Source organism: Eurosta solidaginis, chromosome X (assembly GCF_040869045.1).
Source record: "Eurosta solidaginis isolate ZX-2024a chromosome X, ASM4086904v1, whole genome shotgun sequence".
Taxonomy (NCBI): Eukaryota; Metazoa; Arthropoda; class Insecta; order Diptera; family Tephritidae; genus Eurosta; species Eurosta solidaginis.
This window is the reverse complement of record NC_090324.1, coordinates 89789324-89805569: the sequence shown is the minus strand read 5'-3', so window position 1 is coordinate 89805569 and position 16246 is coordinate 89789324. Positions and strand designations below refer to the sequence as shown.

The following is a 16246-nucleotide window of genomic DNA, read 5'->3' as shown; positions in this document are numbered from 1 at the left end:
AAAATGTTGATGGGTCTAGCGCAACGAGTACTGTTCTATGGTGGGGGTTTTGATTTATACCGCAAAAATTTATTCGGATTTTCAACAAAATGAAATTTCCAAAGTTTTATATAGCCTGGAAAATAACGGAGGACCACGTGAACATACTCTGAAAATTTTGTGATCGGTTGGGTTCTTTAGGCGCCTATTAAACACATATATACAACACACACATCCATTTTTATTTATAAGATTTCCTTCCAACAAGACATAAAAAATTTTAATATTTTTTAAAAAATATGGGTATAATTTATTATTTTGTAATTATTATGAAATTCTGTTAAGTCTAGGCGGACTCGCACGGTTTCTCGTTCAAAAAAAATTAATATTTCATATAAAAATATAATCTTAAAATAAATAAATATATATAGCTGTACATGTTACGGCTTTGTTTAGTTCGCTATAAAATTAGTCGGTAGCTTGAAAATAAGTTTTTTCCTACTTTATTGTTTAAGGATATCATAATTCTACAACTAGTGTAAAGTTCTTGTTTAACCAACACATTCATTGTCACATAATAGTGTTGAGATGTCAAAAGAATCACTTAATTTTTACTTGTATATTTGATACCAAATATGAATAAAATATTGGTTTCCTTTTATTTTAGCAATCAAGTAAAAACTTATATGATTAAACGCGTAACGTGATAAACGTTTAAGCTGCAAATGGGACAAATTCCATTACCAAACTCACAAATACGATTAGCGTATTCCATACAGAACATGTTATGGCCACATGGAACTAAAACAGCATTTACTTTCTTATTATTACATATCAGACATTCAAGTTTCGGTGTCGCTGAATCATAAAGAAGTGTTTGCATTCCGTCGCCCTGCCTATTTTGTTTTTTTTAGTAAACTTTTATTAGCCCTGCACTCATGACGTGAGTCACTTATTAAGTCATTCACCCTATCTTTAAAGCTGTGAGTAAGTGCTGGAATTTCACCCGAAAATGAATCAGTTGGGCGCATTGATGTTGAAGGAGAGGTATTGGATGATTTTAATGTCGATAGTGATGTAGGTAAAGTCCAGATATTTGGTAAATCGCCAAAGCCTTCATCAAGATCCAGAGACTCGCCAAAATTTTTTCAAATGTTAATTAGTTCCGGACGGCTGCTAGTGCCACTGTTAGTTCCACTGTTATAAGCACTTCTAGATGATGCAGTAGACGATGCCGATGAACAAGACCGTGTCATACGGTTGTTGTTGTTGCTATTTTCAGTGTTAATACTACAACTTTGTATGTCTGGTGAGATTTCTGTACCACCTTGCGCCTTGGTATTAATAGCACCGGTATAATTAGCTAAATTTATTTATTTGCTTATAAGAACTTACACTGCCATCACTGCGAAAATACCTATTTTTATTTATTGCACTGAAAGATGAGGATTGCATATTTTGGCTTAAGGTAAATGTTGGTTGAAACGGTGAAGGAAACTGGTCGTTTTTCTTCTGGAGATTATTGTCTAGGTCGGCAAGAACGTTCGAACTTCTACCAATACAAGCCTTAATACTGAAGTTGTCTGCAAGGCCACTCATATCATCGAGAGTTTGATTTGATGTACTAAAATATTGAAATTGAAAGTTCTCTAGATGTCGAAAACTGATTTGATTCTCAACAAATTTGTTCTCAAAGCAGGCTGCATTAAGTTCAGTTTTTCTGTCGTCATTTGGTTCAAAGCCATCTGCGTAAGCCTTTTCAGTACGTACTTTACAAGATTCATCTTCGTAGCCAAGGGTTTATCGTATACCGCTATCTTTGCAAAGTGATAGAAATATGTCTGAATCTATTGTAGGGTCATTTAAGATTTGACTTAACACCTTCAAACTATGAACCTCTGGAACATCATTTGATGTGCCTGGGATTACAACAGCACTACTGCCATTATCACTGATGGGATCTAAGCTGCCTGTACGTAGAGCAATATGTGCTTCTATTAGTTGACGCGCGGACTGAACGTTGTTCGGCAAACTAGTTACTTCAAATATGGGCTCCTTTTCACGAGAAGGTGTAACTATATAAGTTTGTGTTTGATGTTGAATATGTTTATTTGGCCATTATTGTGCAGTCATCGGCGGAGGAAACGATAGTAACTCCTTCTGGTGGCGAAGGTAGCTTTGATATGTAGAAATTAAACAAAAGTGGGGATGGAACACCACCCTGTGGCACCCCTAGTTTAATTCTTCTTGGTTTTGCTGTTGCGTTTCTAATTTGCACTGATGCCTGCCAGCTATCCAGATAATTTGCGGTCCACCTTTTAAGACTGGGGGGGAAGGGTAGACCCTTCCAGGTCTTGCAGTAACATGCCATGGTTGACCGTATCAAAAATGTTGATGGGTCTAGCGCAACGAGTTCTGTTCTATGGTGGGGTTTTGATTTATACCGCAAAAATTTATTCGGATTTTCAACAAAATGAAATTTCTATCGGCTGTGGGCGTGGCACTGCCCCCTTTCCAAAGTTTTAAATAGCCTGGAAAATAACGGAGGACAACGTGAACATACTCTGAAGATTTTGTGAGGATCGGTTGGGTACTTTAGGCGCCTATTAAACACATATATACAACACACACATCCATTTTTATTTATAAGATTTCCTTCTAACAAAACATAAAAATTTTTAATATTTATTAAAAAATATGGGTATAATTTATTTTTTTGTAATTATTATGAAATTCTGTTAAGTCTAGGTGGACTCGCACGGTTTCTCGTTCAATAAAATAAATATTTCATACAAAAATATAATTTTAAAATAAATATATATAGTTATACATGTTACGGCTTTGTTTAATTCGCTATAAAATTAGTCGGTAGCTTGAAAATAAGTTTTTTCCTACTTTATTGTTTAAGGATATCATAATTCTACAACTAGTGTAAAGTTCTTGTTTAATCAACACATTCATTGTCACATAATAGTGTTGAGAATATTTTTGAATATTAGAATATATTATTTGTGTACGTATGAACCTACAATGTATATCTAGGTTAAATATATATGCGTAAATGGTTACTTGAACTTATGCGATTTGTAAAAAGAATCACTTAATTTTTACTTGTATATTTGATACCAAATATGAATAAAATATTGGCTTCCTTTTATTTTAGCAATTAAGTAAAAACTTATATGATTAAACGCGTAACGTGATAAACGTTTAAACTGCAAATGGGACAAATTCCATTACCAAACTCACAAATACGATTAGCGCATTCCATACAGAACATGTTATGACCACATGGAACTAAAACAGCATTTACTTTCTTATTATTACATATCAGACATTCAAGTTTCGGTGTCGCTGAATCATAAAGAAGTGTTTGCATTCCGTCGCCCTGTCTATTTTGTTTTTTTTTTAGTAAACTTTTATTAGCCCTGCACTCATGACGTGAGTCACTTATTAAGCCATTCACCCCATCTTTAAAGCTGTGAGTAAGTGCTGGAATTTCACCCGAAAATGAATCAGTTGGGCTCATTGATGTTGAAGGAGAGGTATTGGATGATTTTAATATCGATAGTGATGTAGGTAAAGTCCAGATATTTGGTAAATCGCCAAAGCCTTCATCAAGGTCCAGAGACTCGCCAAAATTTTTCCAAATGTTAATTAGTTCCGGACGGCTGCTAGTGCCACTGTTAGTTCCACTGTTATTAGCACTTCTAGATGATGCAGTGGATGATGCCGATGAACAAGACCGTGTCATACGGTTGTTGTTGTTGCTATTTTCACTGTTAATACTACAACTTTGTATGCCTGGTGAGCCTTCTGTACCGCCTTGAGCCTTGCTATTAATAGCACCGGTATAATTAGCTAAATTTATTTGCTTATAAGAACTTACACTGCCATCACTGCGAAAATACCTATTTTTATTTATTGCACTGAAAGATGAGGATTGCATATTTTGGTTTAAGGTAAATGTTGTTTGGAACGGTGAAGGAAACGGGTCGTTTTTCTTCTGGAGATTATTGTCTAGGTCGGCAAGAACGTTCGAACTTCTACCAATACAAGCCTTAATACTGAAGTTGTCTGCAAGGCCACTCATATCATCGAGAGTTTGATTTGATGTACTAAAATATTGAAATTGAAAGTTCTCTAGATGTCGAAAACTGATTTGATTCTCAACAAATTTGTTCTCAAAGCAAGCTGCATTAAGTTCAGTTTTTCTGTCGTCATTTGGTTCAAAGCCATCTGCGAAAGCCTTTTCAGTACGTACTTCACAAGATTCATCTTCGTAGCCAAGGGTTGATCGTATACCGCTATCTTTACAAAGTGATAGAAATATGTCTGAATCTATTGTAGGGTCATTTAAGATTTGACTTAACACATTCAAACTATGAACCTCTGGAACATCATTTGATGTGCCTGGAATTACAACAGCACTACTGCCATTATCACTGATGGGATCTAAGCTGCCTGTACGTAGAGCAATATGTGCTTCTATTAGTTGACGCGCGGACTGAACGTTGTTCGGCAAACCAGTTACTTCAAATATGGGCTCCTTTTCACGAGAAGGTGTAACTATATAAGTTTGTGTTTGATGTTGAATATGTTTAATAGTTGTACCTTTAGGCCCCACTACCAAACCGACCACTCTATAGGGAACTCGTACCTGTATTGTTACCTGTCCTGGCATAGAAGGTCTCGAAGGGATATTTGCGAAAGCATTGGTGACGAAACTGTTGCCACTCCAGTCATTACATTCTACTACACTGGAGCTGTTGTCAGTTGATGATTTGCGAGTGGCACGTATCAAACTGAAATGTTCTGCTGCAGATAAAATCTCACGCTTAGCTTTGGTTACATCCTCTTTGCGGCCAGTCACTACGAAAACAGGCTCCTCACCGCGCACAGGAGTCTTTATATACGTATTAGTTTTTGCTCGTAGTGCTTTGATTTTACAACCTGTGGGAAGAAATAAAGCATTTGATAATGGTTACAAATAACAATAAAGTATGGATATGTGGAGTACGGATACAAAATATTTTTAAATTTATAAGTAGCACAGTTCACAAACAGCCGAAGCACTGGGAGGGGCCAAAACTTTTTCGCAGAAATGGTTCGGAGTAACCTACAAGTTGCGCTAGTGGATGCGACCATCAACAGCGGCAAGCCCGTATTAGAGAAGTGGGGGGAGCTAGAGGCAAGGCTGTCTCAGATGGTCATTGACTTTCTCATGGCCAACCCGGAGGGTAATCTTCTTCAACTCGGAGGATGTTGTTCGCAGTTACCGGGTGGTAAAATGGGAGGGCCAGCAGTCCAAGGACTTCTAGGAGAATTGCGTGCTGGCCCTAGGGGAGGTCTGGGAGGGCTTAAGGATTAAGTTCATCCCGCCCTCCGACATACCAAAAAGACCCCGAGCTCGGCAGAGGAATCGCGGCGGAACAGCGTCTCCTTCGTGCTCCTCATATCAGAGGACAGCATTACTCCGCTTGAAAAAGCGGATGAGCTCGACGCTGCTAACAAGCGCCTGGAGGACTTGCAGCTCGCCGACCAAGAACCTGGACCCCACTAGTTCCAACGGGTCTAAAGGCTGGCCAAATTAACCTCCAGCACTCTAGGCTGGCCTCGGACAACCTTGCCGTCTTCCTACTGGAAGAAGACGTTGATATAGCCCTTGCTCAGCAGCCCTGGGTGTGGAACACCCAGGTGAAAGGGTTCTCAATAAAGGGATACTCTACGTTTTACAAGCGCGGGGACGATAAGCCTAGGACATGCGTTTTGGTAAAATCTAACTACATTGTTTTTCCTGTTTCGTCTCACAGCTCTTCGGATCTGACAACGATTTCGCTAGACACAGCTGACGGAGCCAGCATACTAACTGCTTCTTCCTGCATGCCGCATGACAAGGACGCTCCACCTGAGGAGGTCCGAGCCTTGATGCAGGACTGGAGATCTGCAGATATTGTGCTGGGATGTGATGCCAATTCCAGGCACTCCCTATGGAGAAGGAAATCAACACTCGGGGTGAGTCACTTTTCGATTTTATTATTAATACTGACCTAGTAGTATGCAATCGGGGAAACACACCCACCTTTGTATTTCCAACCACGGACACATTCAACGGGTGGGAGGAGGTGTTGGATGTCACGCTACTAAGCGGTAACAGCAATATTTGGATAGAAGGCTGGAGGGTATCATATAGTCAGTCGTTTACTGACCATAGAGGGATACTATTCAATATCTGTCTTATTGTAGGAATTCCTATTCCCTATCGTAATCCAAATAGGACCAATTGGCGAAGGTTCGTCAAAGTGGTAGGAAATAAGCTAGGTAGGCATTCGGCACAGGAAATTTCATCAGTGGAGGACCTTGAGACGCTAACAGTAGCAAGCTGGAGCAGGCCGTAGGGTCTGCCCTCCGGATAGCTTGCCCAACTAGTTTTAGTAAAAATGTTTGCTTACTCGAGTATAATTATCTTTAAACAATTTGTCCCCTAAGGACAACTGTATCTTTACAAGTCCTAAATTGCCGGCTTCTTTTTTAAGCCTGGTAAAGAATTGTCCTAAGTCAATCTTATCCTCAATAATTAGGTTGCTTGTATCTATTGTGCTACAAATTTTCTCCCCTTTTTTGAAATATAATTTCGGAGGATCGAAAACGAGCTCGACATGTCTTTTTACTTCAAATTTATTTAGTGCTTCATATATTATAGGGTTCTCTATGTGACTTATTTTCTTCTTTTATATTATTACCGGCTTGTTTTCTAGTCTCAGATCTTGTAGTGACTTTTAGTATTTTACAAGATTCCACTGACATTTCTTTTAGATTCTTAATATTTATTCTGGATAGTGCGTCGGCTACGTAATTTTCTTTTCCAGCTATGTACTCCACCTCAAAGTCATATTCCTCCAAATCCAATCTTACTCTAGTTAATTTTGATGAAGGGCTTTTCATTGAAAACAGGTATGTTAAAGGTCGATGGTCAGTTTTAATCAAAAATTTTCTACCATATACGTATGGTCTGAAGTAAGTGATAGCCCAGTGAATGGCCGCTAATTCTTTTTCAATTGTCACTTTATATATTTCTCCTTTTGTAAAAGATCTTGATGCATAGGCAATTGGTAAATGTTTTCCCTCATATTTTTGGCTAAGGACTGCGCCGCAGGCATAGCCACTGGCGTCTGTTGTTATGCAAAATTCTTTATTGAAATCGGGGTATTGTAAGATATTTGGACTAAGTAGTGCTTTCTTCAAGTAATCAAAAGATATTTCACATTCCTTCGACCAATCGAAGGAAACGTTCTTTTTACAGAGTCGTGTTAAAACTCTAGAATATTCTGCAAAATTTGGAAAGAATCTCCTGTAGTAGTTGCAAAAAGCAACGAATCGTTTGGCTTCATCAGCTGTTTTGGGTGTTGGGTAGTTCTGAACAATTTCAAATTTATTTGTGTCGGAAAGCAGTCCTTTGCTAGTGCATTGATGTCCTAAATAAGTAACCTTTTGACTAAAGAATAAGCATTTTTAAGGGTGTAATTTTAAATTATATTTTCTACAGGTTGAAAATACATCCCGTAAATTTGTCATCATATGCTTTTCTGAGCATCCTAACACTACCAGGTCATCCATATATAAAAATGATTGTGAGGGTTTCAGACCTGCGAATGGTAAGGTAATCATTCTTTGGAATGAGTTTGGTGCTACTTTCAAGCCATAGGGAAGTCGTTTGAAACGGTAAGTGCCATTATCTACTGTAAAGGAAATAAAATCTCTAGAATTTTGGTCTAGTTCTATTTGATGAAAGCCTGACATTAGATCTAAACATGAAAAGTATTTTACTCTTCCTAATTGATCCAAAATGTCATCAATTCTTGGGAGTGGGAATTTATCTGCGGTTAGTTTTTTATTTACTTGTCTTTAGTCAATGACTAGTCTCCATCGTTTATCTTCTTTACCGGATAAAGATTTTTTTGGTACTAATAGGATCGGGCTGTTGTATTCGGACATTGAAGGTTCTATGATGTCATCTTCAGGTAATTTGTTTACGTGTTTATTTATTTCATTTTGTGTGCGGGAATCAGTAGTTTTTAATGTAGACGGGGCTATCGTCTTTTATATGTAATTTTTGCTTATAAAAATTCTTGACTGTTATGGGTTCAGTTTCTAATGCGAATATATCTACGTAGTCTGAGCATAGTGAATTTAATTGTTCACTAGCAAATTGGAGAAATTTTGTATTCTTTCTAATTTTTCTTTGTTATTAGAGTTATTTTCTTGACTGGTTTAGTACGTAATCATTAAGATTTTCTGTTTTTACATTGCAGTTCTGAATAACTGCTATTTTGTCAGTAGTGTTTATGATTCTAACGAAGGTTTGACATTTGTTTGCTATTGTATTGGCAATGAAGATTCCTTCTTTTAATTGTCGATGGGGAATGAAAAGTTCGGAGTTGTCGGATTTTATATTAATTTGTCGAATTACTTCTGATCTAGGGGGTATTGAGATTGTATTGATAGTGGGTGTATTTGTCATTTGAATTATTATATTTTGTGGAAAATCATGGGGTCTTAGAATTAATCTGTCTTCATTTTGCCGATAATCTAAAATGCAATTATATTTTTTGATAAAGTCCAGTCCTAGGATTCCCTCGCATGGAACTGGAAAATTACCATCTACTATGTGAAATTTGTGTGCTATTAAAAGATCATCTCCTATTAAGTCTGCTTTACCTATACCTTGTGTGTTTGTTACTCCCTGTCCAATGCCCTTTAGGTCTGTTATTTGTAAATTATTTATTGTGACAATATTGTCAATTTGAGCCTTTTTTATAATTGATACGCCTGCTCCTGTATCTAATAGGAGAGTTGAAAGTGAATTACTTAGACTAGTTCTGGAGGATATGTAGCTGTTAAGTGTAGATTAAGTATACGCACTTTTTTGTTATCTACAGTCGAGATGGAGTGTTCTGGTTTTCCTGCTGGGTGCAATTACGTACATTGCCAGTATTATTTCGTGTTTGGTTGAAATTTCTATTTCTGTTTTGAGGACTACCGGTTTGTCCACTTCCAAAATTATTATTCTGTCTAAAGTTGTTGAGTCGGGTTTGTGGTCTAAATCTTCTATTCCGATAATTTCCGTAGTTGTTATTTCTGTAACCTCCACGGAAACCACCACGATATTGGTTTTGCTGCCTTATGCTCATAATTATATTTGAGCTGCGTGTTATTTCCGTACAACTATTAGTGAATTTGGAAATAGCATCATTCATTGATGTGAACGTTCCGGCTTGCATTATCATGTTGACTGTATCGTTAGAGCAGTCTTGCACATAGCTTTGACTGCTGCTTGTGTAGAATATTTGTTTGCCAAGTCTGGGTTTAATCCATCAGATATGTAAGCTCCTTCCAGTGCCTTGGAAATTTTTTTATTTCCGTAGTATACTGGTTTGCAGTTTTACTGCGTTGTTGTATGTTCAGGAGTTTTGCTGTCAAAACTTCTACTGATTCACCCTTAATAGCAGATTTCAATTTTGTCTTTATTTCCTGAATTGTGTTTTTATACTCAGTTGAGCAGAGCTCACAGAGTATATTAAGTTTGATTGGATAACGGTTGGTTGTACATATATAAAGGAATCGAGATAGATATAGACTTCCATATATCAAAATAATCAGGATCGAAAAAAAATTTGATTGAGCCATGTCCGTCCGTCCGTCCGTCCGTCCGTCCGTTAACACGATAACTTGAGTAAATTTTGAGGTATCTTGATGAAATTTGGTATGTAGGTTCCTGAGCACTCATCTCAGATCGCTATTTAAAATGAACGATATCGGACTATAACCACGCCCACTTTTTCGATATCGAAAATTTCGAAAAATCAAAAAAATGCGATAATTCATTGCCAAAGGCGGCTAAAGCGATGAAACTTGGTAGATGGGTTGATGTTATGACGCCGAATAGAAAATTAGTAAGATTTTGGACAATGGGCGTGGCACCGCCCACTTTTACAAGAAGGTAATTTAAAAGTTTTGCAAGCTGTAATTTGGCAGTCGTTGAAGATATCATGATGAAATTTGGCAGGAACGTTTCTACTATTACTATATATGCGCTAAATAAAAATTAGCAAAATTCGATGAAGAACACGCCCACTTTTTAAAAAAAAATTTTTTTAAATTCAAATTTTAACAAAAAATTTAATATCTTTACTGTATATAAGTAAATTAAGTCAAAATTCAACTCCAGTAATGACATGATGCAACAAAATACAAAAATAAAAGAAAATTTCAAAATGGGTGTGGCTCCGCCCATTTTCATTTAGTTTGTCTAGAATACTTTTAATGCCATAAGTCGAACAAAAATTTACCAATCCTTCTCAAATTTGGTAGGAGCATAGATTCTGTGACGGTAACTGTTCTCTGTGAAAATGGGCGAAATCGGTGGAAGCCACGCCCAGTTTTTATACACAGTCCACCGTCTGTCCTTCCGCTCGGCCGTTAACACAATAACTTGAGCAAAAACCGATATATCTTTACTAAACTTAGCCCACGTACTTATCTGAACTCACTTTATCTTGGTATAAAAAATGGCCGAAATCCGACCATAACCACGGCCACTTTATCGATATCGAAAATTACGAAAAATGAAAAAAATGCAAAATATAACTTTGGAAAAAACTTTGTAAAATGGGTGTGACACCTACCATATTAAGTAGAAGAAAATGAAAAAGTTCTACAAGGCGAAATCAACAGCCCTTGGAATCTTGGCAGGAATACTGTTAGTGGTATTGCATATATAAATAAATTAGGAGTACCCGACAGATGATTTTCTGGATCACCTGGTCCACATTTTGGTCGATATCGCGAGAACGCCTTCACATATACATCTAAGGGCCACTCGCTGTTAAAACCCTCATTAATACTTTTAATTTGATATCCATATCGTACAAACACATTCTAGAGTCACCCTGGCCCACCCTAATGGCGATATCTCGAAAAGGCGTCCACCTATAGACCTAATGCCCACTCCCTCTTAAAATGCTCAGTAACACCTTTCGTTTGATACCCATATATGTACAAACATTCTAGAGTCACCCCTGGCCCACCCTAATGGCGATATCTCGAAAAGGCGTCCACCTATATACCTAATGTCCACTCCCTCTTGAAATGCTCAGTAACACCTTTCGTTTGATACCCATATCGTACAAACATTCTAGAGTCACCCCTGGCCCACCCTAATGGCGATATCTCGAAAAGGCGTCCACCTATAGACCTAATGCCCACTCCCTCTTAAAATGCTCAGTAACACCTTTCGTTTGATACCCATATCGTACAAACATTCTAGAGTCACCCCTGGCCCACCCTAATGGCGATATCTCGAAAAGGCGTCCACCTATATACCTAATGTACACTCCCTCTTAAAATGCTCAGTAACACCTTTCGTTTGATACCCATATCGTACAAACATTCTAGAGTCACCCCTGGCCCACCCTAATGGCGATATCTCGAAAAGGCGTCCACTTATAGACCTAATACCCACTCCCTCTTAAAATGCTCAGTAACACCTTTCGTTTGATACCCATATCGTACAAACATTCTAGAGTCACCCTTGGTCCACCTTTATGGCGATATCTCGAAAAGGCGTCCACCTATAGAACTAAGGATTACTCCCTTTTAAAATACTCATTACCACCTTTCATTTGATACCCATATCGTACAAACACATTCTAGAGTCACCCTGGCCCACCCTAATGGCGATATCTCGAAAAGGCGTCCACCTATAGACCTAATGCCCACTCCCTCTTAAAATGCTCAGTAACACCTTTCGTTTGATACCCATATCGTACAAACATTCTAAAGTCACCCCTGGCCCACCCTAATGGCGATATCTCGAAAAGGCGTCCACCTATAGACCTAATGCCCACTCCCTCTTAAAATGCTCAGTAACACCTTTCGTTTGATACCCATATCGTACAAACATTCTAGAGTCACCCTTGGTCCACCTTTATGGCGATATCTCGAAAAGGCGTCCACCTATAGAACTAAGGATTACTCCCTTTTAAAATACTCATTACCACCTTTCATTTGATACCCATATCGTACAAAAACATTCTAGAGTCACCCCTGGCCCACCCTAATGGCGATATCTCGAAAAGGCGTCCACCTATAGACCTAATGCCCACTCCCTCTTAAAATGCTCAGTAACACCTTTCGTTTGATACCCATATCGTACAAACACATTCTAGAGTCACCCCTGGCCCACCCTAATGACGATATCTCGAAAAGGCGTCCACCTATAGACCTCATGCCCGCTCCCTCTTAAAATGCTCAGTAGCACCTTTCGTTTGATACCCATATCGTACAAACATTCTAGAGTCACCCTTGGTCCACCTTTATGGCGATATCTCGAAAAGGCGTCCACCTATAGAACTAAGGATTACTCCCTTTTAAAATACTCATTACCATCTTTCATTTGATACCCATATCATACAAACACATTCTAGAGTCACCCCTGGCCCACCCTAATGGCGACATTTCGAAAAGGCGTCCACCTATAGACCTAATGCCCACTCCCTCTTAAAATGCTCAGTAACACCTTTCATTTGATTCCCATATCGTACAACTAGAGACACCCCTGGTCCACCTTTATGGCGATATCTCGAAACGGCGTCCACCTATGGAACTAAGGATCACTCCTTTTAAAAATACTCATTATCACCTTTCATTTGATACCCATATCGTACAAACACATTCTAGAGTCAGCCCTGGTCCACCTTTATGGCGATATCCCTAAATGGCGTCCATCCATAGAACTATGGCCTACTCTCTCTTAAAATACTCTTTAATACCTTCCATTTGATACACATGTCATACAACCACATTCCAGGGTTACCCTAGGTTCATTTTCCTACATGGTGATTTTCCTTATTTTGTCTCCATAGCTCTCAACTGAGTATGTAATGTTCGGTTACACCCGAACTTAGCCTTCCTTACTTGTTATTGCTAATATGGTTTCGTGACGTGCCTTTTAGTTTGGTTTTAATCAATGTTATAGCCAGAGCTTCATGATTATCTTTTATCTGTTCAAGAATAGCAAGAGCATCTAGGAAACTGTTCAAATTCTCTGGCCTACCATCAAACTCATGTAGCACACTGAGGAGGCTGTTTTAGTGAATTCTACTACTGTTTGTGCCATTTCGGTGATCGTATTTGGGAATTCTGTTGGTTTTGTATCTTCAGTTAATGGAGTCTGACTCGAGGAGGACTCTGACAAGAGGATATTGAAATCAATTTGAAGGTTTTCTTCAAATGTATTTGGTACTGTTATTTCTATGTTGTACCGTGCGAGTGAAGATACTAATTTGTCTCTTACACTCAAAAAAATTTGGTATGCCTCTGTCCGGTGGTTTTTTGTGAGAATGTGATCTACTTTATGTATTGATTCTCCCAAAATATTTAGCGATTCTAAAATAATTGTTAAGTGTTTAGCTATTGTTTCAGGCTTTATTGAGGTATTTTTGGTTATACATTTATACGATTTTTCTGCCTTTATTTTTTCTTCCGTTAATACATTATAAATTTCTTCCCATTTGCTCATTTCTGTTTGATGTAAAGAAGGGAAGTAAGCGTATTAAAGTTTTTCTTTAAATACGGTTTTGTGCGCTAGTTTTAAAAAACCTATTTGTGTCCTTGTTAAATAAGTAGAAAAATATATATTTTTTTCTTTATTAATCTTTATTTGGGAAAACCATTTGTAACATTCGCATAGTTTCCTCCTCTCTAGTTGTGGGATTTTTTACGTCTTCGACTGTGGGCTCCCTGTTCATCCTAATTGTTTTCCAAAACTTCTTTAAGAATCCTAATTCCTTTTCATTGTCTATTGTTTCTATTTTTAAGGTGGCGTTTTCGTCCCAGTTAAGGGGATTTTTCGAATATGACCTAGGCATTCCAATTTACTCTATTTATAAAATTCAAATGGATTTTTTTTCTAATTTTTACGTAGTGTTTCTAAGTTCCTTTTTAAAAGAAAATTTACGTTTTATTCTTAACACAGTTTTTAAAAAAAAATTCGTAAGCAGAAATTAAAAATTTCTGCTACTGGTTAAGCAACCCTGAGGTTGACAAAATTCTTCTAATTTATACTTATTATTTAAATGCTGCCAGTCAAATTGTTGTATATTCTACTCTGCAGTTATGCTATTTATTATATATTATTTAATGCTATGCGTTTCAATTCCATGTAAATGCTTTGCATCTCCTCTTGAATTTCTTCGTTGGTTATTTTTTCTCCGACTGAAGTATTCAGACTTTTTCAATGAAGTCGTCCGTTCTATCACCTGAGTTGCCTTCGAAATTGATTTGTGAGTGGTCAAAAATACTTCGAAAATAATATGTCATCGGGATTAAGTTGATGTGTGCATTTATTAGCATCCGATCCTGGAGAATTTTAACTGATTGCCGGTCTGCTCCAAACCAAACGCCATATAGTAAGCTTTGTCCTTATAAGGCAGGATGCTTTCAAGAGTTTAGCAGTCTGCTTCAAAATAGCAGTCTGTTGATAATACTTGGCAGGATAATCAATTAATATAGTAGGTGGTTGTCCTGCTTGAGATGTTTACCAGGTATGGCGGGATCGCCATATAGTATGAAATGATAAGCCTTAGTTTCTGGTTTGATGTCCAAACAATAATTAATTTTATTAGCGAAGTTACATTAGTATTTATACAAAATTTTCTAGTTAATTCTTATGAGCTACCTACATTACATACTTACATTAGCGAAATGCGTAGATACATATATTCAGCTCGATGGGAAGCGCAGGCTCAGCATAAATAAAATTAGTTGTGGGAAACGCATAATAAGCAAAAACGGAATAGAGTATGGAAATTGTCGTGGGAATAAATTGTGTGCAGGCAAAGGTTTGTGGTGAGCAATTAGTCAGCTTTAAATCGAAATTTAATATGTATGTAGGAGTCAATGCATCTCAAGACGTACTAAAACGAGTCAAAAAATATGTTTGTACAAATGAATGAATGAATGCTACAGTATACAGGGGTAATAGCCTCCCTCCGGCTAATAAATGAACTTATAACGGAAAAAAAGATGGAATGGGCTATCAACAGTTTTTCGCCATACAAATCCCCAGGTCCGGATGGTATTTTCCCAGCGATGCTACAAAGAACTCGCTCTATGGTTATACCCAGGACAGCAATGTAATTAGGCAGCATATATGAATGCATGAATGCAGCTCTTTCCTTACCATTACTACAGCTCGCACCCGTCCTTCCGTTTGCGCATAGTAAACGCCAAATCCGCGCGAAACCTTTCCTCCCGATGTGAGCCACGGCTCCTGGATCAGCGCCACGTCAAACGAACCCTCCTAAGGGTTACGAGGAGTTCGCTCGACGCCACTGTACTGTCTTGGAGGTTTATCTGTATAACTCGCAGCACCATTGGGCTGTTTGTCCCCCTTCAGCACCTTCGTCGTGACGTTGTCGTCCTCCCCTTACCCTTTTGGTTTAGAGTGTTCGAAACCCCCTTCAGCCTCTTGTAACTGTTGTGCCGGGTGTTCCTCTGTGCGACTCACAGCACCATCTGGCTCTTGGTCCTCTTTTAACACCTTCGTTGTGACGTCGGCTACCTCCGCCTGTCTTTTTTCCCTTAGGCTTTTGAGGTCCTTTTCGACTTCGCCCACTTCCAGCGTGTTAGAATTTTTATCCACGGGACTTCTTTTCCTGAGTCGCATATAAATTTTGTCTGTATAAAGGACATTTTTCCAAGCTGCATGTACAATATATCATCCGTCTGCTTGTTTATTTGGAAGATGTAGAACTGACCTTTCTCCGTAGGCCGAGATACAGTAAGTACCTTCCCATCCTGTGTCGGTATGTTCGGATTCTGATTCTGCAGAAGTTCCAGGTTATCCTCCGACTTGTTGTTGTTGTTGTAGCGATACGATTGCTCCCCGAAGGTTTAGGGAGTGATCGATGTGATGGTCCTTTGCCGTTTACAGATCCGGTACGCTCCGGTAACACAGCATCATTAAGGTGCTGGCCCGACCATCTCGGGAACGATTTATATGGCCACATTAAACCTTCAGGCCAATCCGGTATTTTAGTCGCCTCTTACGACAGGCATACCTACCGCGGGTATATTCTAACCCCCTGACCCGCTGGGGTATCTTACTTCAATTCTTACATATTGATATCCTCCGACTTCATCACGCATGGTATTCATACCTTAACTTATGCTAATTACGAAAAAAATTGTAAATGCTCTCGAAGAT

The 16246-nt window shown here is 38.3% G+C and overlaps 1 protein-coding gene across 8 annotated transcripts in view; it reads right to left on the bottom strand.

The window, feature by feature from the left end:
* Positions 1-2654: 2654 nt before the first annotated feature.
* Positions 2655-16246, bottom strand: part of LOC137234366 (RNA-binding protein MEX3B) — a 308336-nt gene continuing 294744 nt past the window's right edge. For all 8 annotated transcript variants that reach the window (XM_067757950.1, XM_067757953.1, XM_067757956.1 and 5 more), the window contains one exon: positions 2655-4932. In XM_067757950.1, coding sequence (XP_067614051.1) covers positions 3158-4932 — 1775 coding nt within the window. In that variant the 3' untranslated portion in view covers positions 2655-3157. The remainder of the gene's footprint in view (positions 4933-16246) is intronic.